At 40.9% G+C, this 25,342-nt stretch overlaps 1 protein-coding gene across 2 annotated transcripts; it reads left to right on the plus strand.

Moving 5' to 3' along the window:
• The first annotated feature begins 991 nt into the window (after positions 1-991).
• Positions 992-23,558, plus strand: sap130b (Sin3A-associated protein b). 2 transcript variants are annotated; one of them, XM_066662084.1, is made up of 21 exons: positions 992-1,202; positions 1,981-2,134; positions 2,678-3,057; positions 3,714-3,881; positions 5,004-5,127; positions 6,319-6,440; positions 6,678-6,802; positions 7,280-7,424; positions 7,733-7,817; positions 8,569-8,673; positions 9,469-9,610; positions 11,167-11,285; positions 11,384-11,656; positions 13,152-13,326; positions 14,346-14,444; positions 15,297-15,631; positions 16,787-17,008; positions 17,296-17,421; positions 18,122-18,225; positions 18,792-18,905; positions 19,165-23,558. In XM_066662084.1, the coding sequence occupies exons 2-21, from the start codon at positions 2,023-2,025 to the stop codon at positions 19,321-19,323; spliced, it is 3,234 nt and encodes a 1,077-aa protein (XP_066518181.1). In that variant the 5' UTR covers positions 992-1,202; positions 1,981-2,022; the 3' UTR covers positions 19,324-23,558. The 2 variants fall into 2 exon arrangements, with proteins under 2 accessions (XP_066518181.1, XP_066518188.1); XM_066662091.1 differs by having other exon boundaries at positions 1,981-2,116.
• The last annotated feature ends 1,784 nt before the right edge of the window (positions 23,559-25,342 follow it).

Genomic DNA, 25,342 nt, shown 5'->3' on the forward strand with positions numbered 1-25,342 from the left:
ATAAAAATTGCAAAGCACAAATAGGCTTTAAAATATTTTATTGTAGAAAGATCAACTATAAAGGTATATAAGAATATACAAGATTTGGGGTCTACTGAACCATCTGGTCTACTGTCTACTGATACTGGTCTACTGTCTACTGATTTGGGGTCTACTGAACCATCAGTGACACATTGTTTTATTAGTGAATCTCAGATTAACTTCAAATTTTAAAAATCACTAGAGCTTTATGTTCCTTGGGATGTAAAGGAGTTCCTTCTGCCACCAACAACTGGCAGCATCAGCTATTAGGGAGGAAACACACCCTAGACATGGTGCCACTCCACCACTGAGTCTCTCTCTCACCCTCTTTTTTACTCTCTCTCTCTCTCACACACACACACACACAGTCACATATAACTATGGAGTTTTAATATCTCATAGCCAATTCAGCTAACAACATGTGTGTTCGGACTGGGAGGAAAGCAGAGCACTTGAAGGAAACCCAGGAGAGGACTGAATCTGGGACCCTGACACAACAGAGCTCTGTGGCAGTGGCAATTCAATTCTTAGTCTATGACTAAACTTAATCCATACAGAGGGAATAGACCCAATATGATTTTAGAATGAATAATTATTCAGAATTAAGTGTAAAAACTCCAACAGCACTGCTGTGTCTGATCCACTTGTACCAGTGAAACACACCGCCCAAGTCATACCTGCTCTGTAGGGATCCTGAGATTGAAGAACAGAATGAAAACTGGCAAACAAAGTATGCCGAGCAACAGACTCCGCTAGTACATTCTGTAATTGGTGAGTAAGAAAAAGTGCTCTTAAATAGTCAGTGGAGCTGAGAGAATGGACAGTGAGTGTATGAATACTGCCTATTCTGTTGCTCACTTCAGAAAGGGACATTATTGCTTAGGGAGAGAATTGGGACACGGCTTTATTAGACCGCAGACTTTTATTTTGAAATGTAGAGCCTAATTCCCATCCAGTAGAGACAGATCAGTTTACCGGGAACGTATAGGAAACCTTTGAGGAGTTTCAGTTGCATTAAATGTCAGTTTTATTGTTATAAAATAGATATATACACATATGTACTGAAAAATACATCTGAAACTGAATCTGCAGTTTACATCGGAGGATTTCCGTTAATTGCATCTGGGCTGGAGTAACAGAAATCTGGCAATATATCCGGCGATTTACCAGCAGAAATCAACGTACGTGTAATATTTAAGTTGTTTATTTAAACAGTAACTTAAATATCAGTTGTGTGTGTGAAATTTGCCCTTGCCGTTTTGTGCCTTTTTGTGCAGTCTATTTTACTACATCTGCGGTTTCCTCTGGAGAAGAGCAAATTCCCTGCACTCTTGCATATATTTTTAACATTTATATATTTTCCGTCGTCAAATCCTTAGTATTCTCATTACAGACTGTGCATCGAGTAGTTTTCTGACACGAAAATGTCCTGACCTTATTTATCCAGTCTAAATTATATTCTTTTAGCCGATTTCTCGTTCCAATTTTTCATTCCACCTTAAATGTTGTTGCGGTGAGTGGAATTTCTGCTCCGTTTAAGGTGGAGCGGAGAATTCCAGATTTAAAAGCAGTCGACAGATTTCTAATATAATTAAGGACCTTTACAAAGAGTTTGTTCCTTATATACTGCATTAAACAGCTTCTAGTCTCCTGGTAAGGCTTTACACTAGATGTTGGAACACTTGCTGTGTGGGTTTGATGGTGTTCAGCCCTGAAACACATCTCCAAGTCATCCTAAAGGTACTGAACGAAGCACCATTCTTTCAGAGAACAGTTCCACTGCTCCACAGCCCAATGCTGGAAGTCTTTATATTTGTCTCGCACATAAATTCACATAGTGGTCTTGAGCTCATTTGCAGCTGCTTCAGAAGGTCTCTTCTCTGAGATGAAATGGAAAATGCAGTGTGTCGATTTGTGGTTACTTTGTATGTATGAATATATTTTATTCCTCTTCTACAGAGGGGATCTCTTATGGTCCTCGGCACCTGAAAGGGGTAGAAGATGAGTTCTCAGCAGCAGTATCCTCGACCACCTCCGTCTTCTGGACTGAATCAGGCCCCACAAGCTCCCAGCGGAAACACTGCAGCAGCTCCAGGTAAACAGAACAGTGCAGGTGAGTGGCACTTACCTACAGAACCTCACAAAATATATACAACAAGAAAATAGTACACACAGATAAAGGGTTAAAGCTTTGTTTCCTACCATTGTGTCTTTCCAGCTTATTCCAGACTTACACTAACATTGTGTACTAGTGAGGCAGCAGCTGAAATGCAAGGCTGGGGGCTGGAAGATCAGTGGTTCTATCATCTCAACTGGCAGGAAATATTAGGGCAGCGAAGTGAAGGGATAGCACTTTCTCCTTTCTTATAACCTATGGCTGAAGTGCCCTTGATCAGGGTCCCTACTTTTACACAGCTCTGACCATACTTATCATTTTAGTACCTCCTGAAACTGGCTTGAATATTCTCACTCATTTACTCCTGTTTAGCAGACTGAAGTTTACCCAAAGGGGGGCGCCAGTAGTGCTCAAACAACTTTTGTTTGGCATCAGTGGCACTCTGTGCGATTGTTTGCTTGTCATTGTGTCCTGTTTCTCAGAATCGAATCTTGGATAAACCTAGATAAGCATAGCATGTTTTCTGTGTTTGTTCTGTAGGAGGCCAGGAGGAAAGCGGCCGTGATTCTGACCATGCTTCTGTCAGTCTCAGAGATGATAAACAGGAGACTGTGGTGGTCCGACCATACCCTCAGCCCCAGACTCATGGATCAGGGCCCGCTTTACAGCCTCACCTGCCCCAGCACCTGAAACTACAACCTGGAGCTGCTACTTCCAACACCTCCCCTCACCTGGCCCAACATCTTCCTCTTCAGCCTGGAGCTGCACCATCAGTTCCAGCTATCTCCAATACCATCCCTCACATGCCCCAGCACCTGCCCCTTCAACCTGGAGTTACAGCCTCACTTCCAGTATCCTCCAGTACCTCTGCTCATCTGCCTCAGGGCATCCCTCTGACCTTTGCTGAGGTGCCAGGAAAGGTAAAGTTTCTGACCTTTTACTGTCTTGAGCTTCATGGAGTATGATTTTGAAATATGTAAGCCACTGTCCTGCATATTTTTTTTCGTGTTTTCTGTCTTGACATGACAGGCCTTGGCCAGAAAGTTCTTGTTAATGAGCTGCTGGTGAATTGTTAATGAGTGGAATAGCTGGATCTGGTTGTATAGGGAGCAGGGACAGGGCATGCTCCAGGACCAGATTTGGGTACCACTTCTCTATTGGGGCTTTTCCACTGTGTGATGCCTGTTCCACTGGACTATACTTTGTTTGGTCCCTGGCTGGTTTCCATTACTACAGCTCCCCCCAGAAATGTATCCGATGTTGTCTCAAAACCCCATCTCTAACGAGAACAGTGGACTTTGCAAACCACAACAACAGTTGTTGTAGTTGCGTTCTCATAACGCATAACTAGGTTAAACGCAGCAAAACAGACACAAAGTAAAAACGGGGAAAATGAGAATGGAGAAGAAGGAGAACCGAGTGAAAACGGCTAAAATCCATAGCTTTTGCTCCTTGCTGCTCACTGCTGTGCACTCGGGTCAGGGTGAACAGCGAGCAGCTAATTATTATTTAAAGTAACAGGTGCTGAAAGTGGCATTCTGAACAGGGCTGGTTATGATCTGTTTCTGTTTTTTAGTGTACTCTGAAGACTCCTGTGTCCAGTCGTGTCATTGCCCCTGCTCCGGTGCCAGCTCAGGGGCATCTCGCTGTGCCACATAAAGTCCCAGGTCACATCACGGTCACCATGGAGAGCGCCATGCCCCAAGCGCCTGGGATCCCAGTGGCCACCATCAGCGGCCAGCAGGTAGAGAATGCTGCATCTGCGCATTCTGCATAACTTGTGTTTCAGCAGGGGACAATGTTACATCTGTAGTGTGTCAAGTTAGGGAACTTAATTATACTATATTTGTTGTTAATTTTATGTTAAGGCCTGTTTACTCTTGACATGAGTTTTTGGTGTTCAGATCTCATTTGGATTTCACTCGTCCGCATGAAAAGCCAGGTGTAAACACCCCCAAGATGCACTGTGATCGGATTGAGATCAGATCATTAAAACCACATTCTGAGGTGGTTAGAGACAGATCTCATCGACGTTTAACACCAGTGTAAACAGAATGCACTTTTCGTGTCCGGATAGATTTACGCAAGTGGAAACACATCGGTTGAGAGGACGGAGAGTGCTGGTGTGTGTTTTTCTGGAGATCAGTGTCCATAGTCGACAGGATTTCTATGTCTGTAAAACTGTAAACAATTCTTTCCTCAGTCTTGAATTCGACGTCATGGCCCTGGACAGTTGCAGCTCAGACTGCTGCAAAAATCACAGAAAGCAGCCTTTTCCTCTGCCACTGCTGATGATTCCCTGCCTGTTTTAAATGTTTATTCGTGAGGTTTGAGAGTCTAAAACACACTGGGAGCAGCAGGTGAAAAACCATGTTTACAGCCGATTAGAATAAGTAAATCTGAAATGATGTGCGCAGTGGTGTGCCTTTATACTTGGGAAAGCAAAGTCAGATCTCATGGTCAGACTGGGGATGCATTTTAATGACAAATGTAAACAGAATCTGGTCAAAAAAATCCAGACAAAATGCATGTTAATTGCAGATGTAAGCAGACACTAAGCTGCATTAACTCCAATAATCTTATTTCAGCTTCATGCTTATAATTATTTTCTACTTAAAATTGTAATATTTATGGAAGTTTACATTGTCCTTGTGTCATAGAGATTGTAGTGTACCTTGAGGGAACACAACGGGATTGGAAGACCACCGGTGTATGATTTTAAAGCTTTGTTTACAAGTTGCTAGAGTTACAGTTAAATAAAATGTGTGCATTTTATTTTGTAGATGGTGAATTTCTAATGTGTTTTGTAAGTTACTGGATTTCATTATTAAGTTTATTATAAGTGTTTGATTTGGTTTGCTCTCAGGGTCACACTGGAAACCTCCACCGCATCATGGCCAATGTCCAGATCATCCGCAGCGGAGCTCCTGCTCTCCAGATCGGATCATCTCCGGCTCCACAGCACCAGTTTCCCTCCCATTTACCCAGAGGTCAGTTTGTCTTTCCCACAGTGTCTGACAGTTATATCTGAAGTAGTCAGACTAAGGCTAAATCTGTGCATTAGCTTATAAAACAAGTTACCCAAAAAATAAATTTGCAGCCATGGATCATGACAAATTATTATTAATTCACAATGTTGAGTGTTGCATAGAGTGACTGTCAAACTCAGAAGCCTTAATGGGGACATATTATGAAAAAAAAAATCTTTTGTTCAGTGCATGTTCACATTAATATGTGATTCTGGAGTCCACCAACCCACACACTGTGAAACAAGACCCCCCAGTTCTGTGCGCTGCCTAAGTCCGAAAACATGGGATTAAACGTGCCGTTCTGACTTCAAGTGCTTTTTTAAAAATACTGAGAATGACATACAAACATTTATGTAGCGTAATATTTAAATTTATATATAGAATTGCTCATAGAATAATTTAACCATTATTATTAGTGATGCATGATATATTGTGGCCGCTATATGGATTTATTATTTTTTTGTTATTGTTATCAGTCCGTTATTGGAATTTAGATTGGATTCTCTCACTATTGAGGGTGAAAACTAATTTAAAATATCAGTGATGCTCACATATACACACACACACACACACACACACACACACAGAGCAGGTTAAACAACAGAAAGTTTCACTCAAACACCAGTGCAGGAGCCTTTCTTATATAAAACACATGAAAATAGATATGGAGCCATTCTATATCTGAACACGATGAAAAATTATCACACGCCCACTCAAACACTCTCAATCTCGCTTGCTCTGAGCTGCTTTATGTTGCTCTCTCTCCCTAGCTTTCCAAACAAATCCAGCGCTGCACTAATTGATGCCCCTCTAGAAACCAGCAGTAAATCTTTGATAAAAATATAAATTAACTACATCAATCTTAAAAGATAAAATTTAAAAAGTACAGAAATGTACAAATACTGAAGAAAAGGCTTGTCCTATAAAAAAAAAAAAAGGTTTTTGCTTCAATCCCATTTGATTTTGCTTTAAGTAATATCGGTATTAGATTTTTTAATTATCAGTTATCGTATCAGCCCCAAAAATTCTAAATTGGTGTATCCCTGGTTATTTTGACTAGCTGTTTCAGGTTTTTAGACGGCAGAGAATGTGATTATTTAGTACTAGGCCTCGGACCTTGTTTGAACTTCTGCCTTGTGTTATTGAGTTTAGGAGCTGCAGCAGCCGCTGTTATGTCCAGTACTAAAGGAGCGACTGTTTTGAGACCAGCGTCCAGCCCAAACACCGGCCCAGGGCAGCCTACTGTCCAACACATCATCCATCAGCCTATTCAGGTTCCTGTCTTTGTAATTCATTAATACCAACAAGTTTTAAAATGCGGAAGAGGAGATACTGAATCAATGCCATAGTCTGAGACCAAATGGATAATTTTGAAGAAAGTTTTTCATTGTCGGATCTGACTGAGCAACAGTAGTAGGTCTCATTTATTTATCTATCTGGATCCATGATCAATTTGCAATAAATTAATGAGAATACATTTGATAGGTAATATGTCTCTGTTTGTCTTCCAGTCCCGGTCTGTAGCTAGCACCTCCACAGCGGTGCTACCCACAGTTGTGGCCCCAGTCACAGCCACCAGGCCCCAGTCTCCTGGCATCAGCACAGTGACGGCTCACTCGGGAGACTTGGTGCACGGGTAAGAGAAGAAATCAGCAACAAATCAGAAACAACAATTTCAGGGCTGTTAAAACCTACTGAAAGATCTTAGAGTCAATGCCGCTCTGACAGAAAGGGAACACAATATCAATGAGGCTTGTGCACACATGAGCACTTTTGATCTGTAATAACCATTTCACAATGGGAATCCCCAACAAGACCGTAATTTTGCAGACAGACAAAACATTGATCGTTATCACAGTGTGATTGTTTTTTTATATAATATATTATATCCCACAGTTGAATTCCTTCTAGGTGCAATTGAAAAGAGATAATGAATGTTATTCACTTCAATTTTCAGTGGGTTTTAATCTTGTGTGTGTAGTTTAAAACTATACTAGGCTCATTTTATTATTTATTGTCTTCTTGATAAAAGGGGAACTTGTATTGTTATTTTCATACTTATTTTCTTTGTTCTCTTTTTGTCTTCATTTTAACTCCTTCTGTGTAACGACAGACGTTCAGCTCTTACCCTCCACCCTCCTGCTGCGACTCTGAGCATCCAGAGGACTCCTCCAGCTCGGGACACGCCCACACGCATTACACTCCCTTCACATCCAGCCATTGGCTCTCAGAAGTCCCTCGCACATTCAGTGACTCAGGTGAGACATGTATTTAATAAACAGTTAAAAAAACAGCCAATAACAAGAGACTGCTCATAATGGTCAACCACAGACTCTTCTCATGACAGCCAATCAGAAAGCCTTTTCACAACCACTAATCACTGAGCCTTCTCTCAATATGAAAATATTGAATATCCATGTGCATAAATATTGTTTATTAATTGAGAAATGTCTTACTGCTCCTTGAATTCGCCACACTGCAGCACCCAGAGTTTTGGATGTTATGCAAGAAACTGAAATACATCTGTGCACTTTCTTTACCTTAATTTTCTTTCACTTTGCTGCAGAAACCCATCTTCAGCACTGTGACCCCTGCAGCTACTGTGGCTCCCATTTTGGCCACTAACACCACCCCATCAGCCACTACTGCAGGTGAGAGGACCCTAGGTCCAAACCCCTCAGCGTCCACAGTGTCCTTGAGCAAGACACCTAACTCCCTCCGGTGTGGTCATTGTATCAGCTGAGCATGTTTATATCTTCATTTTTGTCTGATATATAATGTGTTGTGTTTGTCCCTGCTTTTAATCTTTTGATTTAATTTTTCCTTTTGATATTTGTAAACTTTATATGGGAAACTCTATAGGGAAACTGCAGTGGTAGAGGGACATACGCAACTGGACATCACACATATATTAAATATCTGGCAATAATTAAGATAAAAAATGCTCATTTGTTTACAAGGACCACACAAATAAAGTGAATAATAAAACTATAAAGAAATAACAGTAGGCATTTAGATTATTAAAGGTGACTAGTCCAATAATTACTCTTATTGTGCATGTACTGGAAAATGCATATTTTAACTTGAATTTATTGTTAAATTTATTTAAAGACATACTGTTTGCTAATCAAAAATTAGCAAACAGTAATCATGGAAGGTATTATTTTTATATACGTTTTAATCCATAGAGTGCAACTAGCATGAGATGAAGAATCCAAATGCTTTGCAATTCCTGAATGAACCAGTTATTTTTTTTTCTCTATAATGTTTCTCTATTAACTAGGTTTAGCACAGTATCTTGGACTCCTCCAGACCATTAGGTGTCAGTATAAAGGCTGTTTAATAACATGAATATGAATCACTGTAGAAAATGAATGATTGCACTCTTGCTTTGCTTTACAGGATCCATTCCTCAAACCCAGATCTCCAGCAGTAACATCGTAGCAGTGACGATGGCGTCCCACTCTACCCACGCCACTGCGGTCACCACCTCCACCATCCCTGTGGGTAAGAGGCTCTCAGCTCATCCAAAAAAGCAGGGGTCATCAGTTCCTCCTGAGACTAAAGTCAGGATTGTCCATATGGAATTTCCCTGTTCTAGTCCCCTGTTGGCCAGTTTTTCTTTTTTTCTCTCTCTCTCTCCTTGGCTGCAGTTATGACTATTTTAGTTTATTTACATAAGCTATCTGTTAAAAACTGTCTGTTTGGTTACCTGAGCATTATTAGTGGGGGTGTGGATCACACTTAGTGAAGGGAATGAGAGTGATATCACTAGTTAGAACGGGTATGATTTGAGTAGGAGAGTGAGGCAAAGAAGAAGCAAGTGAAAGATTTGTTTGAAAAACAAACTATATATTTTTTTTCATAAATAAGTTTTTAATTTATTTATTTATTTATTTATTTAGGTTCACACTTGGAAAATTACATTCAGTGACAGTAAAATCTTTGACTCAAGCCTAACCCCGTAGTGTAGAACAATCATAATTGTTCTCTGTGAATAAAAAGTCGCAATCATCATATAAATCTGCTCAGAGAGCACGACCCGCTTGACAATATGTTCTTCTGCATGTTTCTTGCAATTATACATTTCCACCAGACAGGTTGCCAGTGCTTAAAGCTTAAAGTTGTTTAAGTTGATTTTATGTGGGAGTGTTCCTAACATAAGCCCCACCACTTTTCCATTCAGTAATCTATAGGATGCACCCAGATGCCTAGTTTGAGACTGTGATTACCATTAAGTTTGTAAATGTATAAAATTCTTTAGGCCTTTTATGTGTGCTTTGATTTTTCTTTTGCCATTAGCCAAAGTGGTCCCTCAGCCGATCACACACACTTCCCCCAGGATCCAGTCTGAGTTTTCTGGAGAGAGAGGAAACCTCATCCCCATCTCGGCCCACCGCTCCTCCCCTAACCCCATCACCATGGAGAACCGCAGTGATAACAGGTGTGCACTAGTTAAGTGATGGTGTTAATAATCATGCTAGGTTGTTAGGATTCAGTAATCACTGTGTGAGTATCAGTAATAACAATGTTGTATCATGTGCTAAAAACTGCTATATCACCTGTGATTTAGATAGACAGACAGACAGACAGACAGACAAACATAAATTGCAGTGGCTCAAGGTACAAAAAGGCAGCACAGCAGATTAAAAATTCACAAAATATAAATAGATAAAAAAACTGGCAATGTAATTTAAATAAAACTAAGAACTACTGAAAATATAACCGCACCCGGAGGAAACCCACGCAGACATAGGGAGAACACACCAAACTCCTTACAGACTGTCACCCGGAGTTGGGCTTGAACCACAACCTCCAGGCCGCCCTGCAATGTAAACATTCAGTGAGGAATTTGTATACATGCTTTATATGTATGTATGACTAAAGCAGTTAAATTGCAGAATTATGCCTTGAGAAACAAACATTGTATTCCCTTTCACCTTAAAGCAACACCACCAGGCTCAACATTATGGAAACTCCTCCCACTTCCCACTACTTTTCAGGACAGTGCTGTTAAAGGGAATTACACTCTGCAAATGTAGGGGTGCAATATTTGGCCCTAATATCACAATATTTCAGGGTATTTTGGCAATAATGTTATTCTTGATGTTAGGAATAAAACACTGAAAAATACTTTTATTAATTTCATAAACACACTATTTCAATAATATCAAGGATATATTAATACTAATTATATTAAATACATGTATTATATATTAGTAATAATAAATGGCAATATTAAACAACAGTAACTTACCAAGATTAAAATATTCTGTAAAATAAATAATTCAGTGTGTAAATATACCACACAACAAAAGTGCAGAAAGTGTGTGTGTGTGTGTGTGTGTGTGTGTGTGTGAACAAATGTAACCAATTATACAAAAAGTGAAAATAAAGCTTCACATTAAATGTTTAAACAAAAATACCGAATAGTTGCTGAGTCAGTGGAGTTTATCTGCTGAGGTTAGAGCTCATTGGCTGCTGAACTTTAGTAACAGAACAGAATTTTTGATTTTCAACCAGGTGCTTCTGCTCAAGAAGGTGAAACAGATTTGTGTTACCCCCTTCTGTTTTTATAGGCTTCTTTCATTTCTTATATAACACCATGGTTTATTGTACATCTGATAATTTGTTACCACGCCCCCTCCACACAAATGAAGTCACTTCCTTTTTTGGAAGCAGTATTTCTCCGCCTTAGAGCCACCTCTGTACTTTACTGTGCCTAAATGACTCATGTAAAGCACAGACAGTGTAATTTGGGTAACTGCATGACCTCATTACGTAAATATGGCGGAATATTATTGTTATCACAATGTTGATTTTTTTTTTTTTATTGTTTTATAAATGATGAGGATATTATCGCAAAGATACAATATGGCACAGCTCTACCCAGGAGCAAAAATACCAAAGCTTACCTAGTGTCCTCCTTAATGATGCAGCAATTACATTCAGGCTTCTTGCATGTGCTTTTGTAACTCATAATGTCTTTATTCTCTACAGACAATCCGTTCCTGTGCAGTTTCAGTATTTCCTGCCAACTTACCCATCAACCCCTTACCCTCTTACACACACCTACACTCCCATAACCAACTCGGTCTCCACCATCCGGCCTTATCCAGGTAACGAATTTAAGCTGAGCATGTCCCTACATCGCAATACGTAAACAACCCGGTCTCTCATGAAGTCCTGTGTAATCTTGTCTGGATGTTGTTCGCAGTGACAGCTCAAGCCCCCACAGCCACCGTGTCGGCTCAGAGCGGTGTGGGCGTGGCCTCTGCGGTTCACCTCAACTCCATGCAGCTGATGACCGTGGACCGAATCACGCAGATTAGCACCCAGAACCTCCAGCCCACCGCTGTGGCAGCTCAGAGCGTCCAGGCCTCAGCAATCACAGCTCAGGGGCTTCACACCTCCACCACAATTACACCCCAGAGCATCCAGGCCTCATCGGTCAACCCTCAACAGCCTCCAACTGAGGCCAAGACCTCAGGTCAGGAACCACAGAGAAGCGATCCAATTTAGTATTAGTTAGATGTCTAGTTACAAACGAATATACATTATCAGGACAAAAATTTGTGAACATCTGTTCAAGTATTTTAATAGGGAGTTGTTCCCATTTAAAAAAAATCTGTTCTTCAGGGAGTAGATGTTGGATCATTGTTGTGTGGCTTTCAGCTACAAGAGCATAATGGTGCTTTTCCACTGCCTGGTACCTACACGACTCTTTATTTTTCTCCATTGGGTAAATTTGGTCCTGGTCCTGGAACCAGGTTATTCTTTTAGTCTTTGCTCTCTCGTGGTTCCGAGCGAGCCGAGTAGGGACTAAACTGTGGCGTGTAAACCACCTTGCAGAGCACTGATTGTCCAGAGATTGTCCACACAATGCAGACATCCAGCACCAATTCTCCATCTGTAAAATGTCCAGCTACAGCAGAGATCACATGGTTTTTATCCAACTTACAACGGCAGCTCGTAAAATGACACTGTTGTCTTTTGAAGAGGTTCAAATGCTCCTTGGATCAGTGGCTGATGAAAGAATCCAGAGAGAGCTGGACACTGCAACAAGGAACAAACTCTGCTGATTTGTCTGAACGGATGATGGAGCTGTGTTCAGTCCCAGACAACAACAACAACACGGCAATACACAATGAGTAAACGATGCTTAACATTACTGCCACTTTTGATTGTCGTTTCCAAAGCCCACCGTTCCTGCTGGTTAGAAACGTTTTGGGGGGCCATGATGGAAAGACCATCTTCAGACAATCCGTTGAAGACATTTCAGCTTCTTCCCTCTTGTTGCAGATTTGGGTTCCCAATAGTTAAAAGCAATGGATGGAAGAATTCTTTTATAACTAAGGCGATAGGGATAGGGTTAATATATTTGTGAGATGCATATTTTTTAAACTGTCATGTGGTGTTGTGTTGTCCGGGGATGTTGTTTGTTTGTGCTGTTAAGTGTATCTGACTGCAAAACAAATTTCCCCTTCGGGGCCACTAAAGGAACTGCACTGAATTAAAATGTAACATGGTATCAGGTACCAAACAAGACTAGGGTCCACTAGAATCCCCTAGAGTTGGTACCATGCAGTAGAAAATCATCATGAGTGAGTTGGATGATAAGTTCTGGATCATAATTATTTCTCCAATACATAGCCAATGGCTTGCACACAGCTCCTCACACTTCTGTCTAACACATGGCATTGAGCATAGTGATCAACAGCATGTCTACATTTTTGGATCAAACGTTTATGGATTAATACAGTCATCATTCGTATTCAGAAGCCATATTGCCCCCTGTGCTTCCTGTATTGCAGTATGTCAGAATAAACGCCTGTTACAGTTTTTATATAATTAATATGGTTTTATTCTAGTGTTTGTTTCCTACCAGAATTTGTCATGTATCGTTCACTGTGGTCCCTAACTAACGACCTCCAACTTGGAAATGAATCAGGTGTATTTAACTTTCTGCCTGTTTCTCTTTATAGTTGTTTTGGCTGATGGTTCCACTCTGGTGGCGAACTCCATCAACAACGCCTTCAGCAGCACTCAGCCTGTTGCCATGGTAACACAGCCCCACCCTCAGAGCAGTGGGCCCGGGGGTCCTCCACTCATCTCTTCTCCTCGACCTAGCATTTTGCGCAAGAAACCCGCAACTGAAGGGTGAGTTTAAATAAATTTTACAGGTTCCTCAAAAATACAGGACTTGTTTATGAATAAAATTACCAGCAACACATTCTCAGCCAGTATCTAACAAAACAGGACAACTGCCCCCTTACAAGGGAAATAAAAACACCCATTAGGTTTTGTGTGCTGCCCAAGTCAGAACTCATGGGATAAAAAGAGCCAATCTCATTTTGCTCTGCTTCTGATGTCATGTGCTGAGGGTTTAGAATCTGTCCAATCACATCGCTGGACCCATGTTAATGTGAGAGCACAAAGACGAGGTTCAACACCGCAAAACACACAACGAGCACAGCGAAATAAGAGCACTGGGAAGAAAGAGAACCAAGCGAAAACGGCTTCTGCTCTTCACTGCTGTGTGCTCAGGGGCGGGGTGAACAGCGAGCGGCTCATTATCATTTAAAGGAACAGGTGCTGAAAGCGGGCGTTCTGAACAGGACTGTTTACACAGGGCAAGAAGGTTGCTGTGGGGTTTTGACCAAAGCAGGTCACAGTCATTTCATTAAGAACCAGAACTGTGATCCTTTCTGATAAGGAAGAATATGTTCACTTTAATATTCTTGGTTTTAGAACCTAGGCAAGGCTAGTTTATTCATAGAGCACTTTCATACAAAACATACAAAATGGTAAAGAACAATTACACCAGGCATACTGTGCACCAGGCATGCGTTTTTACTTTCTGAGTGAACATGTTAGAGCATTGGTGTTGACATGAGGAGGATGGGTTCCCTCATGCTCTGAGAGAGATACACCTGCCACTGTTGCCTCAATAGTGCCAACTTGGGGCCAGGACTGGCAATCCTGTAAAGCTGCTTTGTGGCAGCTCCAATCTAAAAATACTCCGTTAATAAAACTGCATTTACTGAAAACATAGTCTTCTAACCAAGAGCTCATATTGTAGAGCTGATCTGGGCCAATTCTGGTCATGTATCCAGCCTCAGGAAAACTGCACTAAACTGTATGCAGTCTGATTTTGTGTGTGTGTTGTGTGTTTGAAGAGCTTCTGTGAGGAAGAGCCTGATCCCAGCTCAGCTCAGTGACACAGGGAGGACAGAGGCGGGACTGAGGAACGCCTCTGGATCACCGCGACCGGCAGGGTACGGTTCAGTACTTTTTACCCCTAGGTTGCAATAATTACATTAGATTACTCAATTACAGAATACTCTGAAATTGGAAATGGAATATTAACATTTAAATATTCCAAATAAATAAAACATAAATTAAATAAACCCACTGTTTTTAAATAAATCAACATAATTACTCTAGAACAGAGAGACCATAGAAAACCATCTGTTCTCTGTTCTAGAGTAATTATGTTGATTTATTTGAAAACAGTGGGTTTATTTAATTTATGTTTTATTTATTTGGAATATTTAAATGTTAATATTCCATTTCCAATTTCAGAGTATTCTGAATATATTATTTGCTAAAAGTTCATTGCTCTATAAAGCAGTCTAATTTCATTACCAGTGGCATAAAATGGTCTTAAAATGACTATCATTTATCACAATTATTTCTGGGACAATATGTCGATCACATCATAAATATGGCTGTCATTACAGGCCTGATTGTGCCCCCAGATATTATTCCTTTCCCCTGCATAAGAGCATATATATATATATATATATATATATATATATATATATATATATATATATATATATATATATATATATATTTTAATCTAAAGCAGTTAAAGCTTTAGCAGTAGCTTTATCTAAGATCAGATTTATTGTTGGCTAGTTTTTCCAAGTTCTATCCGGCTGCTGTTATTGTTGCATTCTTTTTTGAGGGGGATATTGTTTAGTAATGGTTTATTGTCCTCTTTCTCCAAGCCTGGAACAAGGATATGCACTAAACAAGTGCTTCTTTTAATATAATGTTCCCATTAAAACTACTGGAGCTATGAAAATAAATGTCCTGATACAATGTGCTGTTTTTTTTTTTAGTCTCAAGCCCAAAGCAGAGGTTCTGATGGGTCTGGCTCCCACCTCGACAGCTGCAGTGGAGTCTGTTTCGGGACAAACCTCAGAGCAGAACTTGGTTCTTCCTCTATCTCAGAACCTGTCTCAGCCCGTTCCCACTTTACTGACCTCCGCCACGCCTCCCTCTCATCCTGTCGCTGCTGCCATGGCTGTAACTCCACCTATTCCCTCACTGGCCAATGTAGTAGCCCCGCCCTCACACCCAGCAGCCAATAGCAATGCAGCCTGTCCTGTTAGCTCCACCCTGCCAGAGTTTCATGTAAAGCAGGAGGCGGAGCCAATATACACCACAAAACCAGGTACACTTAACATCTCTTTTCTGTTTATGAACCTGTTTATTATTATTATTATTTTTTTTTGCACAACTCTCACTTTAGGTCTTACTTTGAAGAAGAAAAAACACAGACAAATGCTTTTAACTCTTAATAGACTAAGGCCATGTTTAGACAACTAAGAGAGCTTTTTGAAAAAATATGCACTGGGAGCCGCACGTGTTTTTTGAAGGCAAATAATATATTCATAACTGAACACTAAGGGGGCGGCACGGTGGCGCAGCAAGCAGTGTTGCAGTCACACAGCTCCAGGGACCTGGAGGGTTTGAGTCCTGTTCCGGGTGACAGACTGTGAGGAGTTTGGTGTGTTCTCTTCGCGTCCGTGTGGGTTTCCTCTGGGTGCTCCGGTTTCCTCCCACAGTCCAAAAACACACGTTGGTAGATGGATTGGCGACTCTAAAGTGTCCGTAGGTGTGAGTGAATGTGTGTGTGTGTGTGTGTGTGTTGCCCTGTGAAGAACTGGCGCCCCCTCCAGGGTGTATTCCCGCCTTGCGCCCAATGATTCCAGGTAGGCTCTGGACCCACCGCGACCCTGAACTGGATAAGCGGTTACAGATGAATGAATGAATGAACACTAAGGGTAGAGAGATACTGGCTGTTAACTATATTTTTGCCCCGCATATCCTGTGTCCATTTGGTGTGTAGGTTGTGAACATCCTCAGAAAATGCTATGTCCTCAAAAAATAAATACTACACAAAGTGCAGCACACGCGTTAACGGTAGGGGGCAGTGCCGGCAATCTACAGCATCTCAATGGCAGAATGTGTTGAAGAAGGCTGTGTCAAGTATGTGAACAGTTACATCCATGATGCAGACAGTGAACACATGGCCAAACAACAAATATTTCTGTACTCTAACCAGTGGTGCAGAGGTTTTTATGAGCTATTGGCACCCTCTTGTGGAAAATCTTCAGATGGCTAAACATGGATTTATAATAACCTCTGGAAACCCTGTTCATCATTTACTCACTAATCCTGCACATAATATATTAAATTAGTAAAATTATAAATCATTTTAATAAGTGTTGTTCAAAATTCGATCTTGTTTTTAATTGAGTAATTGTGATGCCCCTGGTGTAAACATTGACCGTTATTAAAATGCTTCAATTTATTGTGTGTCTAGTGACTCCAGTGCCCCCTGGTGGTGCCCCTGCTCTGACAGTGCCACCTGCTGACCTTACTACTGGAGCGTCACCACGGAAGAAACCTCGTAAACAGCAGCATGTGATCTCCACTGAGGAGAGCGAGATGATGGAGGCCAACAGCACAGACGAAGAAAGGGTCCCAGCCAAACCTCCCACCCACAGGCCTGAGAAACGCAAATCACCGCCGAAAGAGTACATCGGTCAGTTTGGATCTGATTTGTTTTCTTCATCCTGCCTTGCCCCTAAATGCCACACACACACGTTAACAAGACTCAACAACACACACACAGACATACATACACGTTAACAAGATAAAAACACACCCCAAACACACATCATCAGAAGACTAAACACCGCAAACATGAATCAAGACAACAAGAATAATTTTAGTGTCTGTGCTGTTGTCACTAACTTTAGATTACAACATTAATGTTGTCTTGACTGTAATGATTCCTCTATTGTTTTTCTGTAATTTTCCCTGGTTTAGACGAGGAGGGAGTGCGGTACGTTCCTGTGAGAACCCGTCCTCCGATCACTCTGCTCCGACATTACAGAAACCCCTGGAAAGCCGCGTACCACCACTTTCAGAGATACAGCGATGTCCGTGTCAAAGGTCTGTGAATCATTTCCAATAAAATGTTTTAAAAAAAAGGCTTTACACACTATTAAAACGCACATATTCCCCCTCTTCTCCACAGTGGAACAGTTCTGGTTTTTAATGAAACGTCTGTTCACCAGCTTTGATCAAAACCCCACAAGCCCCACAGCAGCATTCTCCCCCTCTAAACAGCCCTGTTCCAAACTCCCGCTTTCAGCACCTGTTCCTTTAAATGATAATGAGCCGCTCACTGTTCACCCTGACCCAAGCACACAGCAGTAAGGAGCAGTAGCTCTGGTTTTTAGCCATTTTCGCTCGGTTCTCTTTATTCTCTGTTCTTGTTTTTTTTTTTTCGTTTTTGCTCAGTGCTGTTATTTCTCTGCACTTGTTGTCTGTTTTGCTTCGTTTAACCTCGTCTTTGCACTCTCTCACAAACACGGGTCCAGCACTGTGATTGGATAGACATCAGAAGTGGAGCAGAATCAGAAATACTTGTTTGATCCCAAGTTTTCTGACTTGGTCCACAGAAAACGGACTGGGTGGCCTTGTTTCACAGTGTCTGGGTTGTGGACTCTAGATTCCCACGTTAATGTGAACATGCACTGAACAATTTTCATTATTTGGTCCTTTACCAAGTTATTTTGTCTTCTGGAAAAATCTACACATGTCAATTTGAACTGCTGAAATGTGTGCATGTGTTGTGTTGTTATTTCAGAAGAGAAGAAAGGTACATTGCAGGATGTGGCCAGTCAGAAGGGAGTGGTGTGTCGAGCTCAAGGTTGGAAGGTTCATCTTTGTGCTTCTCAACTGCTGCAGCTGGTGAGAGTTAACACTTCCAGTGCTGTTTGTATTATGTTCACACTTGAAACAAACTGCATCAGAATTAGTTTAAAAATGGAATGAAACCAATCTGCTCAGACAGTGTTTGTCTGCTTGTTTTGTGCTCACCAGAGTTCAAATGAAAGTATACAGGCTTGCTTTAACGATTCATACAAACAGAGCAATCACACCAGGGTTCATGTTAATCAAACCAAAGCTGAGAAGTATAAACACACACAACATTTTTTTTGTTTTTGCCTGCAAAAAGTGAGCTCCATATAGACATCGTTTGAAAAGCTTGGTGTAGAGGAGCTCCAATAGCACTCGCCCCAACATACTGAACAACTTTGGGATTAACGTGAGCCACAGGCATGCTCCCAAATCTTGTGGAAAGTCTTAGAAGATTGGAGTGTACCAAATGTCCAGCAATCTCATATAGATGCGATGTCCTTATATAGGTGTTTATTGTTGTCAATTTAAATGAGTTAAATGCCCAGTTCATGAAGTGTTGGCTGCTGTTGTTTGGTCATGTTGCTTAAATGTCCTGTTTCGCCTCTGTGCTGCAGACGAGTCTGGAGCATGATGTTTACAGTCGTCTCACGACTATCCAGGAGGGACTCACACCCAAAAAGAAGTCAGGAGCTGACGATGACCTGCACCGAATCAACGAGCTCATACAGGTGAGTGTTTCTCATCGCCCCCCATCCCTTAAACCCCTGGTCAGATTGTGTTTGCTGAGTCTACAATACTGAATAAAATCTGGAATTTAATCACTCCACTCCATTACACTGTAGAAACTATAAACACTTTTATAGTTTTTACAAAAATTTTACATTAAAGTAATTTCACAAATCTGTAAAAACATCTCATGTTGCAGATTCCTACTGGAATAGCCTCCCATAAATATTTGATAATTAATTAAAGCTTGTTTCTGTGCAGGGGAATATGCAGCGATGTAAACTGGTGATGGATCAGATCTCAGAGGCTCGGGACGCTATGATGAAGGTGCTGGACCATCGAGAGAGAGTCATGAAGCTCCTCAACAAGAACAGCAGCACCAAGAAGATCCACAAGCTTAAGCGCAAGGACCGGGCTTGAGAGAAATCTGAGAAATAAGCCTGAAAGAGGCTTTCAGAACCATCACGGCCCACAGCATTGGCCCCAGCCTGAAGTAAACACCCCATTAAAATGTTCTGGAGCCTTGTGATGGAGGAAAGCAAATATATGCATGTGAGAGCAACTAAAGGATCACAGCCTTGAGTTTAAACATACTATAACATGTTTCAAAACCTTATGATGGATGAAAGTGAAGCTCCATCACACACCACAGAAAGGCACATAGCCAATAGGCAACACTAACTGCAACATGTTCCGGAGCCTTGTGATGAAGGAAAGAGAAGAAAACACACATAAAAGAAACTAAAGGCACCCAGGCTTGAGTAAAAACTCACTTTATTATTTCTTAAAGCCTAATGATGCAAGAGAATGACAAAAACAAATTTAAGAGGCACCAACACACGCCACAAAAACTCACCCAGCCTAAAAGCTAAGTCGGTGAGCCTTGTGATGGACGAAAAAAAAACAAATATGAAACAGATATGCTTCTTAGAACCATTTCATCTCATTTGTAATGGGCAAATATGAGCAAAACGGATGTAAAACTAGCTAAACTACTATTTCGAAAGTAACGCAACCCAGTAAAACAACTCCAAGCCTGGAGTAAATACTTACTTTATCATGTTCTGTGAACTTATGATGGCAGAAATTGAATTACACGTATGAGAGGGACTTAAAGGCTCCCAGCCTTGAATAAAACTCATTCTAACATGTTCTGGAGCATTGGGCTTGAAGATTGTGGACAAAAGCGATATACAAGGACATAAACTGTGCTTTACAACCATTAAAACATACAAGAACACCCCCATTCTGGAGTAAACATAGGAGCCTCACGATTTAAAAAACAAAAAGAAAGTGAACCAAACACACATGAGAGGAATGTAATGCAGTGCCTGCACACTCTCATTAAACGTACTGAGGAATTAAGGAATGGGATGGACATTGAGTCAGACATTTTAGGCACTTATTCTGTGCTAAACATCCTCTGTGTAAAAGCCTTACGCAGAAAAAACACTGCAATTTGAGCCTCATATGTTCATCGCACACTAAACTATAGGATTGGGCTGAATTTCACTTAGTTTGTGCGTTGATGTGAGGTGATGTGCGATTAACGGCCCCAACAAGCAGAGGTTGAGTGCTCAGACAGACGAGTGGGTTTCTGACAGGTCAGAACTGTTGGTGGTTGTTCTTAGAGTCTAAGAGTCCCACAAGTCGATTCCAAGACATTACAATCTCATAAACAGCAGTCTGTGTGCCATAGAGCGCACACAACAAGAGCATGTCCAGTGAAAATGTAGTGTACCTCCATATATATATATATATATATATATATATATCCATGTCTGATACATAGGTGTCATGCTGTACTGAATAGAGAGCTTCCCACTCAACGGAAATGTCCATATGAAGCTGGGTCTCTCACAGTGTGAACATTCACTTTTTAATCATGTATTTGGGACTGATTACTGTGTGAGCAGATGATTGAGGAGCACTGGCGGTGTTGTTATCCACTCATAGATGTCTGACATACCACAGCATCTATCCAGCTTAGCCTTTACTCAGAAAACAGCCTTCATTTGACTGCATTTCAAACCTACACATCATATACATATTGATTACTATACACTGTATATCAAAATGTTTGTAAACCCTTCTGGAGCAACTCCACGAGTCTAAGATCATCCTATCTTTGGCGTTGGACTGTGATGAAGTCACACTCTGTCCTCTGGAGGGATGGAGCTCAATCTAGTACCTTCAGGGTGGTGTTTGTGATCCAGAACTGATCCTCCAACATCAGCACCTGACCTTACTGTTGGATGAATGTCACCAAATCCTCACAACAGTGTTCCAACATTGTGTAAAGCCTTCCCGAAGGATTACAAGCTATTGCTGCAGCAGAGAGGGACAAACTCTTGTCTAAAACCTTTCATTCCAGAAGAAATGCTGTTCTATAAACTATCGGACGTGCAGTGTTTGTTACATCAGTGCAGTTTTGGGAGTTGTGTTGATTAGGAATGTATTTTATTCACGTCAAAATTTTAATCACATTTAATTCCAAAAGATGTTTCAAAGCACTACAGAAGCCACGTTAGGAAATCTGATTCACTGGCATTGATGTAGCATTCAAACCAAAGGCACCGTACTCTAGTCGTTTAATGTGTCAAAAACACAATGACCTATGACTTTAAGAAATGTTCTGTTTGTGTCTCTTCAGACATCACTTCACTAATTGTGCTTTTCCACTGCATGACATCGACTCGACGTGCTTTTCCCTGGTTGTTATTCCACTAGCACAGCTGCCTCGTAAAATTTATCAGGTGTCATCCCTGTCTCCTGTTCTATGGGAACCACAACAACGGCGATAGTAACCTTAAGCGTTGTTTACTTAGTGTGTTGTCGTGTTGTTTTTGTTGTTGTTTGGGACTGAACACAGCTCTGTCATCAGTTCAGACAGATCAGTAGAATCCAAGAAGCGTCTGAACCTCTTCAGAAGTCCACAGTGCGATTTTACAAATTTTAAAACAAATGTGATCTCTGCTGTAGCTGTTAATTTGTGCTGGAGGTTTGCATTTCCTGGCGTAAAAGTCTTTCTGACCAATCAGTTCTCTGGACCATGTACCAGATTTGCCTAATGGAAAAGCAAGAGTCAAGTCAAGCAGGGTCCATGCAGTGGAAAAGCACCGTAAGTGTGTCATGGGGGAACAACTGGTCTTCTTACGCTACCACAGATTGAGCCCCCAGGCCCTGAGGAACTCTGAAACTCTAGCATTCCAGTGAACTCCAACCAGGAGGAGGGTAGGAAATCAACCCCCTCCCTCCCCCTCTCCATGGATTTCAATACAGTACTGTATAAATTAATTACACTGGGGGAGCCCCAGGAGCAAACCAACCCAAACCTTAGTTCGTAAGATTTGTTCCTTTCAAAAGTTGAATTTCACAATTTTAATCAAAAAAGACTTATGTAAAATTCTGAGGATGTTTCCTCGCATTTGCTGCTCTCCAGTCGGTTTGCATTGGACACTGGTCTAATGTTTTATGAAGCCCCGGTGTCTGTACATGTGCAAAAAACAAAGTGTGTAATTCTGGTATGCTAGGCTTTCTTTCTTTCTTCTTATGGCAGAGTGGAATCTGGAGGTGTCTAACATTCAAAATCATGAACCGAGATGAGGATTTTGCTTTATCCCTGTGCCATAGGATGGGTAATATTGACTTTTTGTTTGCTTCACTTAATCACTAAATCACTTAAGCTGGAAATACTTCCCAATTCAGAAGACTGTAACAGCATGAAAGTAAACACAGAGTGAAAGTGCTACAAAACTAAGCAGCTTGAGTTTCAGTGGTAATTCGAACAGCGAATAAAAAAACAGAGAGAACTGCAGTTCCCCACAATTTTAGACATTGCCTTTAAGGACAAGGCCACCCTGTTCCTTAAAGGAGTTTCCCCGCACTAGGCTAGTTTCATATGTCTGTGGTTTCAGAGTCCCTCAGGGTCTGAGAGACTGGAATTGTGGTAGCTCAAGTAGAATAATGGTTCCCCTGTGACAAACTCTATGAAATCTATACGAATTCTAGTGCTAACCTTTACTAGTACACACACTTCTCACTTACTATAAAGGCCAGTTTCTGTAGCATATTTGTCAGAAGGAGTTCAGAAGCTAATAAGACAGATAATAAAACGACTCATTTGGCATCAGAGAATGTATCTGCCGTTTTTATTAACAGTTCACACAGTCAAATCTGATCACTGTTATTCATCAGATTCATTCTTGGCATCTCTGTCTGGTCAGACATGGTGCAAAGTGAATAAACTAAATAGGTCCCACCTGTGGAGGAATTTGTTAGTTCTGATTGACTTTGAAGCCAGTTCCAAGTTTTGCATCTAAAACTGCAGGTGTGTAGGCATGAAAATCCTCCTTCAAACAGAAATGAAGTTAGGAATGTGTTGCTGAATGAGCGTCTCTGTTTTTACCCTTTCTTTACTGTGGGTTGCTGTTGTGAAATATGTCATGATTTAGCCTCCAGTGGTAATGGTCCTCATTAACTGCTTGAGTCACCTGGATTAATACACTGTATTTCCTTAATTTGGCTATTCTGATCACATGGTAAACATGCTGCAAATCACAAATGTTGGTGAAACCCTGAGATAAATTTGGGAATGATGAGGACAGCTACGAGCAGGTGTAGCAGTATATGTATCAGAGTTCAGTATAAATTTAGAGCATTTTGTTTTAGAATATATATTTAAGTCATGCCTAATTTGATTATTTTATATGTGTGCATTATAAAGTGCTTTAAAGTCAAGTGCTAGAACATGTCTGTTTACTTTAAAATGTAAATAATTTTCACTTTAATATTCATCTCTTAAAAGCTCCATTACTTTATTAGCAATAGTAGATAGAAGCAGTTAGATTTAGGCGCATTAACAGCTGCATTAGCAGTAGGCTTTTTAATAGCAATAGTAGTAATAATAGTCATTGTTGTAGTAGTAGTAGTAGTAGCATTAGCATATATTTCTGAATGCATTTTTGCATTCACCCAGCAGAATTATTAGCATTAGTACTATTGTTAACAGCATTATTAAGAGCAGTATTAGCAGCATTAGTGGAAATAGCAGGTGTAGTTAATTTATTCATTCGTTCATTTTCTGTAAAATTTGAATTGGTCCATGTTTTTGGTAAATAAGTCGGTTGGTTGATTGATGGATTGGATTGTCTGTCCTAGCCTCTATATATATATTGTCTGAGGACAGTCACCTTTACCTCTTACATGAAAAGAAAATAAAGGCAGGAATGAGACAAAATAAGTAATAAATTAATAAATGAGGGAATGCAACTGCTAACAAACTTCTTTCTCAAGAAAGTTGAGGCCAAATGTGAAAGCAAATAGCCTACATTAAATGAACTCCTGTGGTTATAAAACACTTAGCATAAATACCATTGCAATTGTCAGTGCTAAAAACTGCACAACACTACATTAGAAATAACATGCCTTATTTGTAATCTGAGGTAAACTCTAAATCAATTTTGTTTGTCTACCACACCTTTACTAATTCGAAAATTTTTGGGCCATAATATATAGGCGAATAGCCTAACTTAGTAAGGCTCAATGTCATAGGTTAATAAGGATAGGCTGTCAAATTAGTAGCAAAGCTAACTTGTGAAACGGGTTTTGGTGTGCATAGGGCCCAGAATTTGGTGCTATGCCCCTGCTCACGCCAGTTACAGAGCGTAAAGTATAACAGCTTAAAAATCCTGGAATGATTTTTTAATGATTGTAGGTTTAAAAATTCATGTTTTAAACACTCCAGTGGGGCGGCACGGTGGCGCAGCAGGTAGTGTCACAGTAAAACAGCTCCAGGGGCCTGGAGATTGTGGGTTCGATTTCTGCTCCGGGTGACTGTCTGTGAGGAGTTGGTGTGTTCTCCCCGTGTCCGTGTGGGTTTGCTCCGGGTGCTCCGGTTTCCTCCCACAGTCCAAAAACACACGTTGCAGGAGGATTGGCGACTCAAAAGTGTCCGTAGGTGTGTGTGTCTATGTTGCCCTGTGAAGGACTGGCGCCCCCTCCAGGGTGTATTCCCACCTTACGCCCAATGATTCCAGGTAGGCTCTGGACCCACCGCGACCCTGAATTGGATAAGCGGTTACAGATAATGAATGAATGAATGAATGAAACGCTCCAGTGTACAAATTGGAGCCAAACGAGGACAGCTCCTGCACAGGTTCAGGAACAGTATGTGGTTCTAAAATGATGCACAAATACAAAAGAATGGGTCTCGATAGTCAACTGACCACAGAGACATCACTCAGCTAATAAACCTTAAACCCGTATCATCTGAGGCACAGAGAAAAAGTTGTCTGTGCCGAGCTGTCTTTTTTAAATCCACCGGCGCATCATCAGCTCTTGACACAGGTTACAAACATTAAACTCTTTTATACTGCAACGATCCACATGCTTTAGCAACCTACTTTTTTTGTTACTGGAAGTTGCTCTAAATAACAGG

Source organism: Hoplias malabaricus, chromosome 1, assembly GCF_029633855.1.
Source record: "Hoplias malabaricus isolate fHopMal1 chromosome 1, fHopMal1.hap1, whole genome shotgun sequence".
In the NCBI taxonomy this organism is placed as follows: domain Eukaryota; kingdom Metazoa; phylum Chordata; class Actinopteri; order Characiformes; family Erythrinidae; genus Hoplias; species Hoplias malabaricus.

Excerpts from the sequence above, each read along its gene's own strand:
- sap130b (XM_066662084.1), top strand. The coding sequence starts at position 2,023 with ATGAGTTCTCAGCAGCAGTATCCTCGACCACCTCCGTCTTCTGGACTG. Across the intron at positions 3,882-5,003 it reads CCACCATCAGCGGCCAGCAG|GGTCACACTGGAAACCTCCA; the intron begins GTAGAGAATGCT and ends GTTTGCTCTCAG. Across the intron at positions 6,441-6,677 it reads TCATCCATCAGCCTATTCAG|TCCCGGTCTGTAGCTAGCAC; the intron begins GTTCCTGTCTTT and ends TTTGTCTTCCAG.